This window comes from Mytilus edulis, chromosome 9, assembly GCF_963676685.1.
Source record: "Mytilus edulis chromosome 9, xbMytEdul2.2, whole genome shotgun sequence".
NCBI classification, from domain to species: Eukaryota; Metazoa; Mollusca; class Bivalvia; order Mytilida; family Mytilidae; genus Mytilus; species Mytilus edulis.
Genome location: NC_092352.1, coordinates 8,536,102 through 8,559,675, shown reverse-complemented (window position 1 = coordinate 8,559,675; position 23,574 = coordinate 8,536,102). Strand labels below are relative to the sequence as shown.

At 33.7% G+C, this 23,574-nt stretch overlaps 1 protein-coding gene across 1 annotated transcript; it reads right to left on the bottom strand.

Annotated features, from left to right (window-relative positions):
• Positions 1-6,791: 6,791 nt before the first annotated feature.
• LOC139490257 (uncharacterized) lies at positions 6,792-22,786 on the bottom strand. The gene is made up of 4 exons (XM_071277109.1): positions 22,649-22,786; positions 19,927-20,046; positions 19,178-19,498; positions 6,792-7,431 (listed from the first exon to the last, which is right to left on the bottom strand). Exons 2-4 carry the CDS (start codon positions 20,029-20,031, stop codon positions 6,826-6,828), a joined length of 1,032 nt encoding a protein of 343 aa, XP_071133210.1. The 5' UTR covers positions 20,032-20,046; positions 22,649-22,786; the 3' UTR covers positions 6,792-6,825.
• Positions 22,787-23,574: the final 788 nt, after the last annotated feature.

The window sequence follows — 23,574 nt, the reverse complement described above, 5'->3', positions numbered from 1 at the left end:
TCAGCAGCGTCGTCTTACCACAGTCCGGCTTCCCAATGATCAACCGCCTTATCTATCGCTGAGGTATGAGGTAGTGATTACTCCTCGTGGGGGCGTTGGCACTGTAGGAAATATCTTCAACGTTCATTTATTAAAATAAAATAGCGATGATTTTCTGCGTGAAAGTCGTAGGAAGACGGACACAGTTAACACCAGCGAGGTAATGACCAGCAACGGGCGACGGAGAAAGGTTGGAAACTGCAAGGTGTGCGATGCCAAGAAGTCTCAGTTTGTTGCTACAACCGGTACAGGGTTCATGAACAAACTAATCAACCGATTACCCATTGAAATGCATTTACCCGGACACAACTTCACCGGGCCAGGGACTAAACTTAGCAAGCGACTACTTCCCGATGGCACCCCGAAGGCTAGCATATCACCACGATTTTTGTTATGCCCAGCACAAGGATGCAGCCGCACGCAACACCATATGTGACCAAGCTATGCTAGCCTCGCTTAACACCATTCCCAACTCTACCACACGCGAACGCATGAACTACAGCATCGTCGGACCCATCATCGGTACCAAAGTTCGATTCGGTCTGGGTGTTAAAAAAAATGTTCGCTGGACCGATGAGCTAGCTGAGGAGTTGCACAAACCAGTTCGACGCTAGTTTCATAAACGCTGTGTAACGGTGTGTGATGTGGATGAGACCAGGGCGGCCGACCTCGTTGATATGAGTGACTTCTCCAGGGTCAACAAGGGAAATAAATTTATCCTGAGCATTATCGATGTCTTCTCCAAATATGGCTGGCTGATACCACCCAAGAACAAGAAAGGGGTGACGGTGCGGGATGCCTTCAAAGCAGTCTGCCCAAGAAGCTGTGGACAGACAAAGGCACTGAGTTTTACAACAAACATGTAAATCAGCTGCTTCAAAAGCATGGTATCGATCTCTACTCCACCGGGAACGAAGAGAAGTCAAGTATTTTCAATCGTTGGAACCGCACCATGAAAGAGAAAATGTTCAAATACTTTTCAGCCAACTCCACACACACTTATATCGATGTCCTGGACGATCTTGTTCGCCAGTAAAATACCACCAAACTTCGCTTTCAAGATGGCAGCATACCTCCAATGAAATCACCAAGAAGAAAAGTACATTCGAGAAGGGATACACCCCCGCTAAACCTAGGAAGTATTCATCATTTCCCTAGTTTTGTCAGAGGTCCACTGGGCAATCTTTTATACGATCTTTTCATCCATCTCCTCAAGGGTTTTAACCAAGTCCGTCGTGGCCGCGGTGAAAATCTAGTTTCCCGAGTGAAAGTATCCCTCGTTCAATCCTAATCTTCTATAAGTTCCACCCGTGACTTCCGAGAGACCTCAAGGAGGTCTGCACATGCATGCCAATAATTGGGGTGATATTCCAGGTAGTAAATACAAATTTAACGGCTTTTTTCGGCGAATGTACCTCAATTTTATCCACAATGGCTTTCCCATCTTCCCAAATCTTTTCCTGCACCTTCTTTAGCAGTCGATCTATCGACAGCCTGCAAACCTCTTTCAACCCAAGTTGTTTTGCCTGGGTGATAATATTCTTCCTCGTGTGAGGTTTGGGACGACGATGAAATTTAAGATTTGTCTTCGTTTCTATTAACTCTCAACCAACTGATCTTTCCTCAACCGGGAGTACCCTAGGCCTCGAATGTGGTTCTTTTTTGGCTATACCTCTCAGGGCTTTGACGTTTTCAACTAATAACTCCATGTTCACTATTGGATCCATGTCTTTATCTTAACAATAAAAAAATCAATTTAGGTCACCCCAAAACCACCATCCTCAATTCACTGGTTTTTAGACCCAGTTTTCGGGCCTATAAAACATATCCTAACACTTCCGATCCTACAATCCTTATGTAAAATAAGAAAGTCGTGAAACGTAGCTCACAATTTGCACAGCTCCATCGGTCTCTCTCTTTGCCAAGACGACAGTCAGCTGCTTGTTTAATCTCTCATATCCCCATGTGCGAAAAGTTTCCCCTTTCCAGCACAAGGTTATAATTTTGCAGACCTTTACTTCGTGTCAACATCTTTAATGTCTTTGACAATCCAGGGTGAGTCATCCCCTACTTCTCGCCATTTGAGAATTTCCTCATCATTGCAGCGTTGTTCTCGGTTGGCCTTAACAGCAGCAAGGTTTTTTTCAGAATTTCTACCTCTTGCGCCATATTCTATCTGTTATCAGACATAATTATTTGTAATCTTAAAATCCGTTGTGTTTTTTCTATCTGTGAATTTTTTTTTTTGTGTGTGTGTTTCTTTCTTCCACAAAGGCACATTTTCTCTCGACCCCAACCTCAAAATGGGGGTGTGGCAGAACTTTCATAATCATACTACTGTTCCTCCCTTAATAAGCTTTCAAATGAGGTATAATGTTTATCTATAATTAGGGGCTAAAGGGTCGCAGCAATCCATTTCATTGTTCAAAATATCAATTTCATTATTCAAAATTGGCTATTCCTTCATGTTCAAGCGTATTTCGATATTTAGGTCCTTCGTTTCTCCTCTAATATGCGTTGTGGAACATGTTGACGATATACTTTTTGTTCCTCTCGTAATAAGCTTTCGAATGAGGTATACAGTTTCTATAATTAGGGGTCGCAGCATTCCATTCCATTATTCAAAATATCCATTTTATTATTCAAAATTGGCTATTTCTTAATTTTCACGCGTATTTTGGCATTTAGGTCCTCCATAACCCCTTTAATGGTGATTGTGGCACATATCGATTATACTCAGTTTATTCCTCAATCCATAAGCTTTAATTTGGTGTATATTTTTTTTTCCTTAATTAGGAGCTGACGGGTTGCAGCAGTCCATTCCATTTTTCAAAATAAGTTATTTCTAAATGTTCACGCGTAATTCGATGTTTAAGTCCTTCGTTACTTCTGTAATATTCGTTGCGGAACATATTGACTATATACATTTTGTTCCTCTCTTAATGAGCTTTCAATTGAGGTATAATATATATCTGTTATTAGGGGCTGAAGGGTCCTGCCAGTCCATTCCATTATTCAAAATATCCATTTTATTATTCAAAATTGGCTATTTCTCAATGTGTATGCTTATTTCGATATTTAAGTCCTTCGTTTCTCCTCTAATATGCGTTGCGGAACATATTGACTATATACCTTTTGTTCCTCTCTTGATAAGCTTTCGATTGAGGTATAATATATATCTGTAATTAGAGGCTGAAGGGTCATAACAGTCCATTCCATTATTCAAAATATCCATTTCATTATTCAAAATTGGCTATTTCTCAATGTTCACGCGTATTTCGATATTTAAGTCCTTCGTTACTCCTCTAATATGCGTTGCGGAACGTATTGACTGTATACCTTTTGTTCCTCTCTTGATAAGCTTTCGATTGAGGTATAATATATATCTGTAATTAGGGGCTGAAGGGTCCTAGCAGTCCATTCCATTATTCAAAATATCCATTTCATTATTCAAAATTAGCTATTTCTCAATGTTCACGCGTATTTCGATATTTAAGTCCTTCGTTACTCCTCTAATATGCGTTGCGGAACATATTGACTATATACCTTTTGTTCCTCTCTTGATAAGCTTTCGATTGAGGTATACTATATATCTGTAATTAGGGGTTGAAGGGTCATAGTAGTCCGTTCCATTATTCAAAATATCCATTTCATTATTCAAAATTGGCTATTTCTCAATGTTCATGCGTAATTCGATATTAAAGTCCTTCGTTTCTCCTCTAATATGCGTTGCGGAACATATTGAGTATATATATATTTTGTTCCTCTCTTGATAAGCTTTCGACTGAGGTATAATATATATCTGTAATAAGGGGTTGAAGGGTCATAACAGTCCATTCCATTATTCAAAATATCCATTTCATTATTCAAAATTGGCTATTTCTCAATGTTCACGCGTATTTCGATATATAAGTCCTTCGTTACTCCTCTAATATGCGTTGCAGAACATATTGACTATATACCTTTTGTTCCTCTCTTGATAAGCTTTCGATTGAGGTATAATATATATCTGTAATTAGAGGCTGAAGGGTCATAACAGTCCATTCCATTATTCAAAATATCCATTTCATTATTCAAAATTGGCTATTTTTCAATGTTCACGCGTATTTCGATATTTAAGTCCTTCGTTACTCCTCTAATATGCGTTGCGGAACATATTGACTATATACCTTTTGTTCCTCTCTTGATAAGCTTTCGATTGAGGTATAATATATATCTGTAATTAGGGGCTGAAGGATCCTACCAGTCCATTCCATTATTCAAAATATCCATTTCATTATTCAAAATTGGCTATTTCTCAATGTTCACGCGTAATTCGATATTTAAGTCCTTCGTTTCTCCTCTAATATGCGTTGCGGAACATATTGACTATATACCTTTTGTTCCTCTCTTGATAAGCTTTCGATTGAGGTATAATATATATCTGCAATTAGAGGCTGAAGGGTCATAACAGTCCATTCCATTATTCAAAATATCCATTTCATTATTCAAAATTGGCTATTTCTCAATGTTCACGCGTATTTCGATATTTAAGTCCTTCGTTTCTCCTCTAATATGCGTTGCAGAACATATTGACTATATACCTTTTGTTCCTTTCTTGCTAAGGTTTCGATTGAGGTATAATATATATCTGTAATTAGGGGCTGAAGGGTCATAGCAGTCCATTCCATTATTCAAAATATCCATTTCATTATTCAAAATTGACTATTTCCTCATTTTTACGCATATTGTGGCATTTAGGTCCTCCGTAAACCCTCTTATGGGCATTGCGAATCAGGATATAGCTATAGTGTCACAGTCAATTTTTTTTATATTTATTTCATTATTCACCGCTTCAATTTGAATAATGAAACATAAACTATTTCATTATTCATTATTCATTTTTTAATATTGAATAGTGAATAGTGAACTATTTCATTATTCATTATTGAATAATGAATAATGAACTATGAATAATGGACGTACTTCAGCGCGGTATTTAGACAATAAGGCATTTGTATTAAATAATTGGAAAAACCCATACCATATAGTCTTTACGCCACACATGCATCATATTGCTTTGTTAATCGGAAGGTAGATAGACACGAGCTTTGGTAAACGGATACTTGAAGTTTGGTTTTAATCATTTAAATTGGCGTATTACTAACCTCTTTTAATGACTAAAATCTAATGGGAATCGAGATACGCTTTGTTAGATTTTTCCTGTTTTCACCATTTTTTTTAAAAAGATGTCGGCATTCCTATTAGAACCAACTATGTGCCTCTGCACTTCGTTCTATTCTTATTTTCAATTAAACCAGAGTTCCTCAAGACACTTTTGATAACAGTTAACATGTTTAACCTTAACGGCAAGAAGATCAAAAGCTGGATCATTCAATTTCAGAATCTATACAGGTGTATTGAGGATATTCTCTCCATTCACCATCCAAACTTTTCTGAATGGGTCCAATTCATATATCCTCTTGAATAAAAGAATAAAAACTACAAATACAGAACCTGTATTGTGACCATAGCTGTCATCTCAGTGTCTATGACGAACGAGACGATTTAAATTTTGAAATTTGAATAATATTTCGCACCTCAGCAGCAACCAACTTCAACCATGTATTGATTTACATTTTTCAACTCATACGATATTCAAGGGCTTGTAGCTGGAATTCGGACTTTGTAAAACCTTGTGCCTTAGGCACAAACCAAAGAGCCAGGGTTGTGCAAAAGTATATGCTTTTTTCTCAGAATGTTCATCGAAAGGTACCAAGACCTGATAGATAGATATTCAGTGTCTATTTCGCAAACAATACAGGATTATCTTGTGATATAGGTTCTAGGTGCTATGTTATTTTACTTTTGTAATTTTCCCGTTCTTTGTCTTAATTTAACATTCATAAATTTGTATTAAAACCATCAAATTATTAATTTTGAATACATATGGGTTTTTTCGAACAGCAGGGGCTGAAGGTACGAGACCCTCTGGTAGGTCAAGAGGTAGAAAAACAATTATACTCATAGTCATGTAATGTAAATCGAACCAATTTCAGCACATGATGCCAATTACAGTGCACACGATACATGCATCTGGAACGTCTTCATCAGTGACACTCACGATAAATGATAGGGAAGGTAAAATGCAGGAAGAATTTTAACGCATCAAAACGATGACTAATTTAACACTTTAGCTATGTCTGTTATGCCAAATTAAATAAATACTTTTCTACATTGGCTAGTGGTATAGAGGGGGGGTTGAGAGTCTTGTATTATTTTTAATTTTAGTTTCTTGTGTATAATTTGAAGTTTTGTTATGGCATTCATTCATTCAGGGACCAGCTAAAGGACGCCTCCGGGTGCGGGAATTTCTCGCTGCATTGAAGACCTATAATTGGTGACCTTCTGCTGTTGTCTGTTCTATGGTCGGGTTGTTGTCTCCTTGACACATTCCCCATTTCCATTCTCAATTTTAATCAAACAAACAAAAATTACATTAAGATTTATCAGAAACATGACGGCTGTTTTCCATAAGTTTCATTTGAATAGGGACTTTCCGTATTGAATTTTTCTTGGAGTTTGTTAGTTTTGTTATTTAACTTGTTTAAATCATTCCAATACCGAAGCACAAGCTACTAGATGGGTGCTTTAGGGACTGATAGTTTAACACTAGTACCAACACCCGATTTGTTTCTGGACATTAAAATGGTACATGCAAGTCTTAAACCATTTAAAACATAATGATAAATTCATAAGATTTTACCACCTACATTGATTATTTTAATATAAGAAATGTATTTAAACTTAAATTCCTGTTGAGATGAGACGTTTGATTGTTTCTTTAAGTGGACCATATCTCCTTACATTTCCGCCTGATAACTCTCCTGATTGGTATATTTCCCATTTACCTTCTTCTCTGGACACAGAACACATAATGACAGCCTGTGAATGTTTTGCATGTTTAAACTTAGTTTTACACAAACTTTCATCTGGCCTAGAAGCCTCATAAAACTTGAGACTTGTCTTATTGTATGTTGATAGATTAGGACATCTCCAAGCACTCAATGTAAAAAACAAATGGGTCACCTCAGATGGTATATAATGGAGATAAACTACAATCGACTGGTGCCCTATTCTTTTCTTGTTATCCATTATGTCCCCTGAGTGTCTAACGGAGTGATGAGGTTGGCGCGCAAAATCGCATACGCCATAGAAAGACGTACCAGAAAACATCAAACAAGACGCATTAAGGTATTCCCGTCCATGCCAAGGATAAGCCCAGTATAAATCAAATACCACGTTGTTGAATTGTTCCGGAATACTATAAAGGCAAATAACCATACTAACTGATACATTTGGCTTTATACCATAGTTTCCAAGAGTTGCTGATCGACCATTAGAAGAGTCATTCTGCAGATATACAAATATAACAATGATAACATGTTGTATTGATTTCATACTTGTCAAAAAGTACAGCAGTCAAAATTGTGTTATAACCTTAATCACTATGAAAACAAACAAATAAAGCAACAAAATAAAACAAACTGGCATATGTACTAAGCAAAAAAATAAATATGAATGACGAGAATACAAAAAATTACCAGAGCAAAAGTAGATTACCAATAATGGACTAAACAACAAAGGTTATAATTTACAAATACCCATAAAAGAACACTTTCACCCGTAATTACGATGATAAACATTGCCAGTACCACGAAACTATATTTCCAGACTATATTTAATATTTATAAAGTTGATACATAATATTTATCAGCAGCTCTTGTTATCTTTCAACGAACTTTTTTAAAAACGAGGCAGAGGAAGCCATGTTGTTGGTGTTTCTTTAATTTCTGGTTATTGCGGATGTTTTTATTGAACCCAATCAGAAACGTTCGGATGCTTTTGATGAAAAGAACATCACCAATATATCTGGATGCTAAACTACGTGATCTGGCTGTTTGATTTTTTACAAGTGTCTGAAGGAAGTCCGACTTGTATGAAAAAAGGACGAGGTAGACAAAGAGAGGTGTATAGCTCGTTCCCATAAGAATGCCGACAATGTGTTAAAAAAATAAGTTTTAATGAAAGACAATCTAAGAAAAATTCGCGAAGATGAAATTTCCCTGTGTGGGGAAAGGGTCTGATTAACGTTTTTGAAAACCTGATTTTTTTTTAGCCTTCGTGTTGCGTAGTCTCTTCTTTTCTGATGAACTATTTGTTGACTGCTATTTGTCTTTTCGGGGTTTTTTTCTTCGTTTTAATTTTTGTTTTTTACTAATTTTTCCAAGTGTTGCTTTATTGTCCGTGTTGTTGTATTTGTTTGTGTTTGCTTTGAACATCTCAACCAATCATTAATCCTAGTCCCCTTATATATAGTTGTGTAACCATTTGTGTCATGTGTGACTATCAATTATCTATAGGATAAAGTAAATCTTTTGAATTAGAAGGAAATACATTTTTTTTTTCAATGAATATTTTGTTTTTCATCTCAAATTATTAAATGATATGACCAAATCAGCCCTAATACGGATAAATCAGCCTGTGCAATACTGACGACGTTCCACTGTCGATTTAAATCAGGAGTAAGTATTGCTTTTGGAGCTGGGTCAATACGAAAAAAGCCGTATTGGCCCATGGGCTAATACGGGACGTCCACTTTCGGTTTCTTTTTTTCTTACGTCTTACTTAACTTTATATGTAGTGCTAAAAAACATTTGTAATAATTTTATAACTTAAAATCATAGAATAAAAAAGTTTGAAGTCTTGAAACGGAAATATTTCACAGCCTTTTCGAGTACAACTTTCGATTATTGACATCGTTTCATTTCAGTTTGTTCAAACATCAGAACGCAGACGATCAAGGAGTACAATTAGTAAAACTGTCTGATGTATTCTTCCAAGATTCTTTATGTTTGCTAGATAAAATGAATTTTGAAAGCAAAATATTGAGTTCTTGGAAAAATTACATCTGACAAAAAATCCATGGACGTGAAATAAACGAGCAGACAAGTTCAGATATGAAATACTGTATTTTTTTCACGGTAAGTTTCTTTAATATCATTTAATGAAAGTGTAATTAACTGGCTGTTTCTGAATTTGCCCTTTTATAGATTCTCTATCAGTTGTATTGGCCATCGACTCTTCGAGTCTCGGGTCCAATACTACGGAAGCCGATAAGGGCCATTAAAAAAAAAAAATATGTCGTAATTACGACATAGCGTGTCGTAATTTCGACATAACATGTCGTTATTACGACATCGCGATGTCGTAATTACGACATAACATGTCGTTATAACGACATAACATGTCGTTATAACGACATCGCTATGTCGTAATTTCGACATAACATGTCGTAATAACGACATCACTATGTCATTTTAACGACATAGCTATGTCGTAATAACGACAATTTATATAAAAGAATATGTATTATGATTGCCAAGAGACTAAATGACACAGAAATTAATAAATATAGGTCATCATAATGCCCCCAATAATTAGGAAAAAAACGCATAGTCAGCAATAAAAGAGGAACGAAAGATACCAGAGGGAGAGTTATGGCAAGCCGTTCTCGTCAAAACTATGTTTAAACCCTTTTTTCGACAAAAATACACACTGAGATTTAAAAACCTAAAATAACACACGAGAAATCGAAATTACACACTGAGATTTAAAAAGATAAAAAACACACACTGAGAATTCAAAATTACACACTGAGATTTTAAAAAGACACACTGAGATGAAATAAATTGAAAAACACACACTGAGAATTGTTAATTACACACTGAGATTTCAAAAATACACACTGAGATTAATATGCAAATTACTAATGAATATTCATGAGATGAATAATTCAACAGATTAATATCTTGATCTCAAGAACTCTTGTATTATAATGAAATGCGATTCCTTCAACCAGCATTCGTATTAAATTTCAAGACTTAACATCGCTCATATTCATAAGTTTGTGGCCTATAATTCAGATCATTACTACTACCAGTAATTAAACATGGGTCCCTTTTCAAAAGTCTTCCAACAGTTTCCTTGATTTCGCTAGTTAATCTTTTATATTTTTGTTACGTTTATATGCTATAATAGACACTTGGGTAAAAATTTCACTGCATTCTTTTGCAGATTGTTCCAATGTTTTCTTATAATTTTAATAAAGTTTTTCACCATTTGGTTATATTTTGTAATAAGAGTAAGTGGGTATTTTTCTTGTTCTTGTATTTGTAAAGTTTTTTTTATTAATAATTTGGAACCAAATCGAAGGACTAACGAGTTCTGTCCCCTTGTTGTTTTAAGCTTGTAATAGATTCAGATTAAGTATGCTAATTAGATATGTGCTCATAAAAAGTGCGCACAAATCTCAGTGTGTAATTTTAAATTCTCAGTGTGTAATTTTAAATTCTCAGTGTGTAATTTTAAATTCTCAGTGTGTAATTCCAAATTCTCAGTGTGTGTTTTCAGTTTATTTATTCTCAGTGTGTCTTTTTGAAATCTCAGTGTGTAATTTTCAATTCTCAGTGTGTAATATTCAATTCTCAGTGTGCATTTTTCATTTTTGTAATCTCAGTGCGTCTTTTCTGAAATCTCAGTGTGTAATTTTTAATTCTCAGTGTGTAATTTTCAATTCTCAGTGTGTAATTTTCAATTCTCAGTGTGCGTATTGAAGTTTTTAAATCTCAGTGTGCTTTTTTGTAATTCTCAGTGTGTAAATTTTTCGAAAAATGGTTTAAACATAGTTTTGACGAGAACGGCTTGCCATAGAGAGTCCCCGAAATGCTGTGTGGCAGACAGTGTTATTAATTAATTATAAGCTCCCTTGGTAAAACTCCAAATTTCATATTTAATGTATTTCATTGTTAAATAAATAACATGAATCTTAATAAGTATATATTTGTTAATTGCATAGCTTTTGCTATTTGAATTCATTGATTAAAGATATTTATTTATATTGTAAAGTTTAATATTTGCATCGTCGCAAAATCTTTGGTTACCTTCTGTGAGAAACTTATATATTTTATAGATTCCAATTTAAATTTTAATGTGTTACCAAACGTGGCAGGGCAGGATAGCCATTGAAGGCAAAATAAACTTCTATTTAGTGTAAGAATAAAATGTGGAAATGTATGAGGACTGGCATTCAGTCCTACCAAGGCAAGCCAAGCATTCCACCTCCCTTTAACTAATCGCAAACTACATGCCTGCTTGTAATAAGGGTTAATTGAAGTATTGAGTGCTCCATTTCTACTTTCAAACGTTTGGCACGATGTTCCTACAACACGACGTTACACTTTTAAATGCGGCGTCGAACTTCGATTAATTTTTGCAAGTTTTATTCGTTTTTTTATATGTTGGTTGATTCTGGTTCTGTTCGTTTTGAGATGTCATTTTATCATAAATTACCTCAAGTTGTGGAAATCGATTTAATAATGTTTACCCTTTAAGTTATTTCAACTAAAAATGCAGTACTGTCGCAAGTAATGTATGAAGGAAGGATGGGACGGAAGTACATGTATACGGTTTTCCATTAAAAAAATATTATTAGATGTACAAAACTTTTATCATAGGATGTTTAACTTTCAAGATGCATATCATCTGTCATTGTAATATTTCTATATCTTAATTCAACCCCAATACAAATATATCTGACACTCTGCAAGTAAATCGAACATTTTTACCCTTGGTTTAATTTGAATAGAATTGTATTTTCCCTGGCACACAAGTTGTTGAAATACAACCCTTCAATTACTTGAACCTTGGCTTGAGAAATATTTCCCAAGTCATCTATAGTGTTTAACTTCTGATATACATTTTAAAATATAGTAATCTACTACTGAATCGTCCGCGAAAACGGTTAATATAATCCGGGGTTTTTATTTATTCGATGAAACGGTTTTCGTCGCTGTTTGGGATTTGTCTTTCAATTACCTACATTTCATGCACAAGTTAATATTGACGAAAAGTTCCGGCTTCGCTAGTACAGGAATAACTTTCATCACGACAGTTGGTCCAAGGACACAGTTATCGTCCTTTGGTTTTCGTTGTCTATAGTCCCTAGTGTAAACAGTGTATAACTTGCATGTCTTATTTGATACACTTTCCCAATTTATTTCTTGATATTAAATGCATGAAATATCAAGTAGGGGGATGTAATTACATGTAAAAAAAAATTGGGTGCTGAATCTTTATGTTAAGGAGTAAATTGGTCCAGTTCTAAAAGGTCAAATTTTAGCACGTCTGAAGCTGTCAAACTGAATTTTACACCCCCTTAACACAGAATTGTCAATATTTTGAGTTAGAGCTGGTAGAAGTTTCTATAATTTTGATATTATTTGTCTCACTGGTAGTACACTACACTGTAAAAATCTTTTTGAGAAAGAGCAGGTGCGATTTTTTTAATTTGAATTTATTGTCTAAAAGAAATGCACTACGAAATAACTGTGTTCTCGGGCCAGTTATAACATGAATAGCAGGACAAATCGCGAAGTAAAACATTCCGTGAACTGGTATTAATAGGCGAGTGACTTTAACCATAAAATTATATTTTTAATGCACCCACCTAACACACGGCTAAATTATATATCATTTGAAAGCTACATATCTGTACTATCTGTTTTGCCCGGTCGTAAAAAAATCGTATGGTGCAATTTCCGTCAAATCAAGATCAAAGGTCAAGGACGAATAAGTGCAAATTTTCTAGGATTTCAGCTTGATTGCATATTATGACTTTTATATACTAAATTCATATATGCAAAGAATTTAAACTTTTAGCAGAGAGATTAACAGTCCTTATTAAAATGCATTTTTAAATTTTTAAAGCTTGTTTTTGATAGACAGCACATGTTTCCTGAAATTCGAGTAAAAGTTAACAAAATGTGTGGAAACCCAAATTTTTCTTTCTGACTGATGCAACTGCTTATCACTTAAAACTAAGTAAAACCCTGTAATAATTATCAAAGAAGTTTTTGACCTCATGAATTTCCTAATATTATGCTTACTTCTAATCTAACAGCAAAACAAAACAACTCATACAGTTGCCCAAAATACCGCCATCTGCGAAAAAACAGCTTTTTACCATTTCTTCCTATCTAAACATTGTATGTGGTAAATATAAGATTTAATAAACAAATTCTTAAGAATCTTAAAAAAGTAAAGTAAAAAAAACATGTGCGCGAATCATACTATTGCTTGAAATAAAGGGGGCGAAACTATGAGATTGCAGTCTGCATTGTAACTATCAGACTGCAATAAACATCTTTCGACTTTTCTAATTGTTTGATTTGTAGCCTCATTATAAATATTGATGTTGTGAAATGACCTTTTATTTATTAAATGTGAACCATAAAATAGAAATTGAAAATTTAAACAAAAATAAATAAAAAATAAATTGATGAAAATTGAAATTTCAAAGAATTAAAAAACTAGTAAACACATTATAAAACTTCTTCATTGCTTGAATTGCGTTGTTCATTGTTTAAATGCATTAATTCATCAAATAAGAAGTCTTTTGAAGAAAAAAAACCATTAATACGTTATGATTCTAGTTACAACTAGACTTCCTGGATAACTTGAATGACTAGTTCATTTTTTATACGAGGATGACTTCATGCAAGAGTTTCTGATGACGACTGAAAAGAAGCTACCAGTGTCTTGAAAGTTCAATTTCCACTATACAGATGATTTCATCTCACTGCATGAATAGTGCTAAATTTGTGACAATATTAGACTCGTATTTTCCATTGAAATTAAAAATAAAAGAGATATAGTTTACTCTATCACGTATCTAAAATCGACGATGAGGGTTTGTAAAGAGATGAGCATAAATCAACCCATCAAAACACTCCTTACTACCCAATACCAAACTTTTCATTTCTATGTAGCAACGTTATAGCAATGCCTGCATATCTATACTACTAAAGGAAGAGACTGAATTCATTGAGCCTCAACTCCTGTGAAACAATAACAAGTCGGAAATATTTATGATAGGACGTATTAATGTAGGGTTTTGTATTTCTTAAATTTGTTTGTGCATTCACAGTGGACGTACTGCAATCTAAATAAAACACTTGCCCAATTGCAACGCGATTTTGCGGCATCTTCTTGTGGAGTATATATCTCCAAGTTGATACACTATTTCAGAGCTTGTATTTGCTTTCACGATTTTCGTGATAGTGCGTAACTGCTCACAATGAAGAAATAAAATAAAGCCAACTATAGTATACCGCTATTCAATAGTCATCAATCGATTTACAAGTAACTGATACAAATCTGGGTCACAAACCAAAAACAGAGGGAAACGCATCAACTATACGAGGAACACAACGAAATAACAGAAACACTGAACTGCAACAAAAACAAACGTCAACATACAAAGAAACAGATTATTCGACACCAACTGCCATATGCCTGACTTGGTACAGGACATTTAAAAATGGTGGTTTGAACATGGTTTTTTTAACCAGAGGTCAAATGCAATGTTGAAATCATCCCTTGGACAATTTTATGAACGCCACTACGAGTTGGTTGACAATTATGAAATACCTGTTTCGCCAGATGACGACTGCTAAGTTCCAATCGACGTAACCAAAATACCGTCTTCTCTGCCTTGAATGTCACCTTCCGAATAAGACTTGGCACCGAGTTAGGAATTACATGAGCAACAAGACGGGTGGGGGTTTGTGTCACTCAATTTGTGTTTCATTTTTTGCCCGTCTTTGTCAGTTCGTTTTTAATTATGAGTTGATGTCCCATTGATATATTTCGTCACTCTTCAAGTAGTAAAAGTTTTGGTAAACGATTTGGTTGTATATATATATATCACCGTAAGCAAATTAAGTTATTTTCGCAGATATTTGTCCTATTGCGTTAATCTTCTTCACTTTACTTCCAGGCAATTTTTTGTCCGATTTCCATTACTGCAAGTTAATTTCATTAAAGTAAAATAATACAAAAGGGACAATCAATATCTCAAACCATAAATCAAACAAACTTAATTAAAACCATGAACAAAATAAAATTGAAGTCCAAGAGACGAACAACAGTCCACAAAACACAGCACAGCATGAAAACGACCCTGCCTAAAACAGCGAATGATCTTATGAGATCAGGAAGGGTATTCAACTTTTTCATTTTTTTATTTCACAACTGCTTATAGTGTTTTACATACACAATGACCTGCATTTGTATTTTTTTAAAGTTGAAAATACTCAAAGCATCTTTTATTCAAACAGTTAAAGAGATTATACTTCTAAACACATTTAATATGTCTTACACGGTTTTAAACTAAAAAGGAAGCAGCAGCATATAATTTAATTCGTTTACATCCTGCTTAGACATCCAAGTGTTTCTAAACAAGGTTACTTATTTTTATTAGTCTTGCCTACAATTTAGTCGCAAAGTCATGTTTGCATTTAAACATGATGACAAAAAGTAAATAAATTTGACTTCGTAAAAAACATATTTTTATCTCAATTAGTTCGTATATATTCTTTTCGAACTTTAAATATCCCTTCTTTTATTATGGAAAATCATTCTCATCCCTGAAATTGACAATTAGCGATGTGCTATCTTAATATAGAATAACAAAATGATTGCTTTTTGCAGATGGCAGATTTTTGGGCAACTGCAAACCCTTCAATAGAAGGCTGTTCTATGAACAATAATTAATAATTGCATCTTAAAATTACAAAACAAATATTCCTTGACCTAAAACATATACATTAATCTATTTTTTTTAGCATACAAATATCTATCCCCCAAGATATATTTTGCTTTTGGAACAATTTTTCATTTTTTGGGGATTTGTGATGAATTTCAATTTTCAGGAAATATTGCGCATATTACCTCTTATTTTTTGTTTAATTTGGAAATAATGTATTATGTTATATAAAGTTCATATGATCTTTTGGAAAATTTTATGGTACAAGAATAAGAAAATGGCCTTTTGTTTAATAATCGCTAAAAATTCAAATGCTTATTCGTGACCTTTGACCTTGATTTAACAGAAAATGCACCATACGATTTTTTTACGACCGGGCAAAACAGAAAGTACAGATTATTAGCTTTCGAATGATATACAATACAGCCGTGTGTTAGGTGGGTGCATTAAAGTCGTTAACTAAGCGTCTTTTTGAAATAAGTCACTCGCCTATAAGTCTTTAAATATTAGCGATTGCACCTTACTGAAGTGACGACTTTAAATGATCTATTTCGGAGTACTTCCGCAACATAAATTTCAATTCGCATTTTACATTTAGAGGACTGTCTTGGTGTCTCCAATTTGTCTTTACAAAAGTTGGACGAAATTCATGTAATGAGACCCCCCCCCCCCCCCCATTTCACCATTCTTTTAAATAAATCGTTAAAAGCTATTAACGATTAATAAAAATTGCAAAATTTAACCTGTGTCGAACCTATATCCCCGGGCGGAGTCTATAGCAACATGCACTATTCTTTTATTTCGGCAGCAATCATGAACCTCTTTTTCCAAATTTCATAACACGATTTGTTTTAATTATCATGAACCTTATTATTGAAACTTTAGCACATGTAACGTCGGAAATTAGCGTCTTTCGGATTTTAGACGTTTTCAGACGTTTGGACAAATTGGCTACCGTTTTGTAATGTGTGGAAGCATTTTATTCCTTTAAGACCCAAATATGTTGAATTAAACAAGGTCAGATAAACTGTTTCAATACTTATGCGTGTTATCACGTTTTTCTTTGGATACCGAAAAATGTATTGGTTTTAACCGTCTTTTAAATAATCTTATCGATTTTTAAAGTCTAAACATTTTGTATATGATATAAAATTATAATTTGAAAATAGGTATGCTTTTGATTTGGATCAGAGTCGATGCAATATTGTTTTACTTTGCAAGCAACATTTACAAAAAAATGTAAAAATGGCAAATCTATACACATATAGCTATTGAACAAAAATTATCATAAGTGTCAACTCTTATATGCTAATATAAATTCATCAGAATCGATATACACGTATATCAATATTTTAAAATAAAAATTAAAAGCATCGCTGTATATGAAACTAAGTCTAATATGTTTATAGATGCTTGACACATTCAAAGTAAATATATACCTTTTTTTTATATAGATTAGCACGTTGGTTTTCCCGTTTGAATGGTTTTACACTAGTAATTTTGGGGCCCTTTATAGCTTGTTGTTCGGTGTGAGTCAAGGCTCCGTGTTGAAGGCCGTACATTGACCTATAATGGTTTACTTTTATAAATTGTTATTTGGATGGAGAGTTGTCTCATTGGCACTCATACCACATCTACCTATATCTATTAATAAGGAAAGAATCTTGGCATTTTTTACTCTTCGTGTATCTAACTTTTGTTTTGATCAATTATAAAAAATACGCGTTAACTGGTTAACTGCTTTGAAAAATGAAATATCAACTTGGACAAAATGGCTATCGTTTAAAAAACGACTGTGTAGAGAAGATTTTATTGAATCAGCAATATTTGAACTCACAAACAATGAGGCAAATATTTGTACTTTTGGTAGATATTATTATTGTCTCACTCTTTTTATTCATTTTCTGCTATATCTACTTATAAAATTAACTTTGAGTCGTTGAGTTAACGACATTTTTCTTATTCCAGCTTAATATGCAGCCACCGAGTCAAATGAAATTTGGCAAAATAACGGCTTTAACGCCACAAAGAACCGACACATGTCGTTGTTCCTGCCAAGTTTCAGGAAGATCAGAGAATAAGAAATAGGATCACTGTACATAAGAGTTAAAACAGTTTTTCATAAATGTAACGTTGGACATCCGTTTTTTCCACATAGCTTTGTTATTTTAATCCTCAAATATACTAGATATTACTTAGTATATGATCAAGAGCTGTAAAAACATAATTTAAAACATGATATATTGAATTTGTTTTAATATTGGTTCGTGTTTCTAACATTTTTATTTTGTTTTGCGGATGAAATTTCGGAGATATATCGTGCCCAACGTTTGACAGTAGAAATAGAGCAATCAGTATTCGCCCTTATTACAAGAAGGCATGTAGTTTGCGCTTATATATAGGGGGTGGAAAGCTTTGCTTGCCTTGGTAGGATTGAATGTCAGTCCTTATTAAATTCACTTATTAGTTTTCCAACAAAAAGGAGTTTAAATTAACCTTATCTCGCTATACAACCCTGGCACGGGCAGTAGCAATATAAAATATATAAGTTTCTTACAGAAGGTAACCAAAGAAGGTCACCAAAGATTTTGCGACGATGCTAATATTAAACTTTACAATATAAATAAATATCTTTAACCAATGAATTCAAATAGCAAAAGCTATGCAATTAACAAATATATACTTATTAAAAGATTCATGTTAATTATTTAACAATGAAATACATTAAATATGAAATTAGGAGTTTTACCAAGGGAGCTAATAATTAATTTATAACACTGTCTGCCACACAGCATTTCGGGGACTCTCCCTCTGGTATCTTTCGCCCCTCTTTTATAGCTGACTATGCGGGGGCTTTTTCTAATTATTGGGGTCATTATGAACCGGTGCATTATGATGACGTATATTTGTTAATTTTCTGTGTAATTTAGTCTCTTGGCAATCATAATACATATATTCTTTTAGTGATGTCGTTATTACGACATGTTATGTCAAATTACGACATAGCGATGTCGTTATAACGACATGTTATGTCGAAATTACGACATGCTATGTCGTAATTACGACATAAATTATTTTTTTTGAATGGCCCTTATCGGCTTCCGTACAATACAGCTTACCTCGAAATAACATGCCCAACACAGAAACAGCCAGCCCAGTTAGTAACACTATAATATAAATCATAATGGAAGTCGTTTTTTTTAATACAATTAGTGGCATTACTTAAGCATTTCTAAGAAAGATCCAATTTGCCTAAATTTTGACACTAACAGGAACTTTACAAAATGTTAAAACTTCTTAATATTTCTACATGTTTCTTGTCGGACCTTTTATAGCTGACTTTATTCGAAGGGTTTTGCTCATTCTTTAAACGACGTCGGGGACCTACAGTTATTTCATTTTACTTTATTTCGTCGTTGTTGGATGGTTGTATAATTTGCAATCATACCATATCTCCTTATTTTAATTTTGAATAACGAACTTCCTACTCACGTTCATTTCCCTGCTCTCGTAAAGCAGTTTTTGCTTACTAGGTTCAATCCTCAGAAACTGGTTGATACGTTTCTTTAGTTCACGCACGGTTAAATTCGGTGTGTATTGGATTCTAGTTGATTCTCCAGTCAAACCTATTACGTTGATAAATGTTTCATCGGAATCATGATTCACAGTAGGGCTATACGTGGTTTCGTACTTTTTAAACAATTGTGCAAGTATTTCTTTAAATAAGATTATCTGATTACAATCTTTACTTATTTCTTGCGAACAACCCGGATATGGACACTTTCCATTGTTTTCAATCCCATTAACTAAGCACTACAATGCAAAAAAATCACATATCATACGCTTATGACGAACAATAGCAACACATATAACATAATGAGAATTTATAAAGTACTGTTTAACAATATACACATGAGCATCTAGAAACACATGTCAAGGAATTATTTACATAAAAGAGAACGAAAGATGAAAACATTCACGATGAAAACAGAGAGAAAGAGAGAGAGAAAAATAACTAAATATTAATTTTAAGTGAGGTTGATAATAGTCAAGTTATGGAACGCATTCATCTTTCGTACCTTATGTTAAAAATCTTTTCTACCCATTTCCTTCACGTCCTTTGAAGTATTCAAAACACGAATCATTTTATTCCAAACAAGGTCAAATATGGCTATACAACAGTATATAACACAACGGGTAATTTTATACGATACCTATTTGAATTATATAGACTTACATACCCTTAAACATGTTAAGCAGGCGTGATCACACTCATCTGACGCATTTGCGGGTGCAAATTCTTTGAAATTCGACAATTTCACTTTATTGCAGACTATGCAGGACATCTCCACTACACATTCCTTTATAAGGTAAAATATGTCAATCAATATAGCAAATAGGTTTACTTCTGTGGTGTACATTTGTAATACATAAGTATGCTTTCACGTTTGGTTACGATTACACTCGCTTAGAATATTCGATATCCTTATTAGGTAGGGCAAAAAACTGATTTCCATGTATGTCTGATTAGTTTTACGCAATGTTTAGAGTCCTAACTAAGATTTTGAAATTATGAACAGCAAAAGAATCAATTCTACTCTGCTAATGAGGGGTGGGGTATCGCACGTGTGTGTGTGTATAGATTCATAGATATAAGAAGATGTGGTAAGATTGCCAATGAAACAATTCTCCATCCAAGTCACCATTTGTACAAGTAAATCAATATAGGTCAAAGTATGATCTCCAACAGGAAGTCTTGGCTCATTCCGAACAGCAAGCTATAAAGGGCCCCCAAAATGCCTAGTATAAAACCATTCAAACGGGAAAACCAACGGTCTTATCTATATAAAAAACGAGAAACACTTATGAACCACATCAACACACAACATTAACATAACATCAGGTTCCTGACTTAGAACAGGTGCAACACCAGGTTTATACGTTTAAATAGGTACCAGCATTCACCCTTATCTGGAACAATGTAAATACAAAATTAATAGAATACGGGGTAAATAAATAAAGGTAACAGTTGTAAAACGCTGTGAGGTGTTAATTTAAAAAAAAAACAGTAAAAAAAAAATCACAAAAATATTGAACTCCGAGGTAATTCAAAACAGGAAGTCCCTTATCAAATGGCAAAATTAAATAACAAAACACACCAAACGAATAGAAAACGACTGTCATATTCCTGACTTGGTACAGGCATTTTCAAATGTAGAAAATGGTGGATTGAACCTGGTTTTATAGCGCTAAACCTCTCACTTGTATGGCAGTCGCATCAGTAACATTAAACAAAAAGCCGCCATATACAATTAATAATAAACACAGGTAAAGGAAAATGATTTTGTGGTAAGGTATACAGTTTAAGGGAGCTATCATTTAAATTTTATGGTGAGCTAGGATAAAATTTAAATAAAAAAGACAGGAAAGGAGTTTTGAGTATAAAAAAAGGCAGGATGAGACACCTTGTCAAAATAAAGACAGAATGATTATTTATGCAAAAAAAGTCAGGATAAAATAAACATAAAACAAAAACATAATACTGTAACTACATGTGTCACAAAATATAAGTACCTTCATTATATAAGTACAAATGGAAAAACTGTTCTGTATTATTATCTCCACTAGAACTAGTCTAACATGTTGGATGTTGGATGTGTACGGATTGATAGTTTAGTCTTAGATGCAAGATTTTTTTATTAGTTGTTAGTGGCTTTGAACTAGCTGTCAGATAACTGCGAATACTCTCAGATCTGTTTATTGTGTTTTTTTGTTGTCGCGATGTACAAGTAGCCACGTCCACTTGTATTTTTGTCCATCTGATGAGTTAAGCCTTTTTCAACTGATTTTTATAGTTCGTTCTTATGTTGTACTGTTATACCACTGTCCCAGGTTAGGGGAGGGTTGGGATCCCGCTAACATGTTTAACCCCACCACATTATTTATATATGTGTCTGTCCCAAGTCAGGAGCCTGTAATTCAGTGGTTGTCCTTTGTTTATGTGTTACATATTTGTTTTTCGTTCATTTTTTACATACATAAGGCCGTTAGTTTTCTCATTTGAATTGTTATACATTGTCATATCGGGGCCTTTTATAGCTGACTTTGCGGTATGGGTTTTGCTCATTTTTAAAGGCCATACGTTGACCTATAGTTGTTAATGTCTGTGTCATTTTGGTCTCTTGTGGACAGTTGTCCCATTGGCAATCATACCACATCTTCTTTTTTATATTTAAAGTATATGTTCCTAACGGAAAAGGGTATCTAATATTTATTCCATCAGGAACAGACATTATGACCTTTTTTTATAACAACGTTTCAAGGGAAATTTCTGTTAGGCGGAACAAATATACGTTGACACGTGGAACTCACTTTTGCAAAGCTAAAGTTTGCTTTATAAAGTCCTCAACTGCTTTCAAACCATCATATTCAGGATTTTGTCTCATTAAGAGCCAATCCGCCTGAAAACCATGCAATACTCAGAAAATCGTCCAAATCAACATTCACAACTTGACGAATTCTGATATTTCAATCTAATAATCCTTGACATAAAATAAAGGAATTTTACCACTTAATTTTCCCAAAAATCGTATCTATTCGTGTGAATGTTTATAGGTGCACCAATGTGTCAAATACGAACGCATTTGCTAAAAGTGATAATACGATGGTTTTGCATGGTTTTCTGGCAGATTGTCTCTTAATGTATAGCCCATATCATCTTTTATCCTTACGGTTTGGAACTAAGAAATTTATATTGACCAAAACATTTTCCAATTTGGGTTTCTTTCATTTGATAAGATATTACATGTTCCCTTATTATATCCAAAAGGAGAGAGACGTGATTTTATAAAATTTATGTATTTATATACTCCAACACTAACGTTAGCTTGTTAGTTTTAAAAATCTCGCCTTGAACCTGTAATAATCACTAATCTGATCTACCTTCGTAAGAAATGTACTCACAGTTTTGCTGGAATTGTGTGGTAATTTGAATTAAGTATTTCTTTCTTCTGTAGTGATAGGTACGCCAATAGTATAAACATACTTTGTATATGCTGCAATTTGATGGTCGATTTTCTGAAAATTGCCTTGTTTATCTTAATTATAGTCGATCGACGAATGAAAATGCAAGGTTCACAAGTACGCATATATAATATGATATGACATGGTCATATGATTGTTTTATGATACGTATGTGTAAATGGGAAGATTATTAAACAAAGTTAATTGTAGTGTGGTATTTTGCTCAGGAGGTAAGCTTTTCAGATTTATATTATTTAGTTGTTCATCGTGAACATAATTTTTCTGCAACATTTTCAAAAGCTACATTTGTGTTTTCACAATTAACGAGTTCTCAACTGTAGGTGTCAAGAGTTGTTGAAAAGGTCTACTATTTGCATGCAATTAACTGTCGTCTATAAATACTTAGTATCTACAATGTTCTGACTTTTATTCTCAATTGTGAAAATACAGCGTTCAATAACTTTGTTAATTTTATTAACGGTTACCGTACCAATTTTACTGCACCAGATAATATTGTCGATAATTTGGTACAAATAGATTGATATATAAAAATATCCTAATACATCATTTTTTTTCTGATTATGTAAATCCAAATTGACTAAATAATATACATTATAAAGAACACAACAATTTGAGGAAACACAAGGTAAGATATAATTTGATATGTGCTGCATATAAAATAACCTTTAAAATAGAGAGACAAATATTAGATTACGTGGCGTTATCGCATCTTGTCATTTTTATTCGCATTCTTAATTGAGGTGCGTCGAATAAAAATAGGCCCTATCCAAGTGCATTTGCACGTATACATGTAGAATTATATGATTTTGATTGATTTTTTAACATTCAAATACGAAATAAAAGAC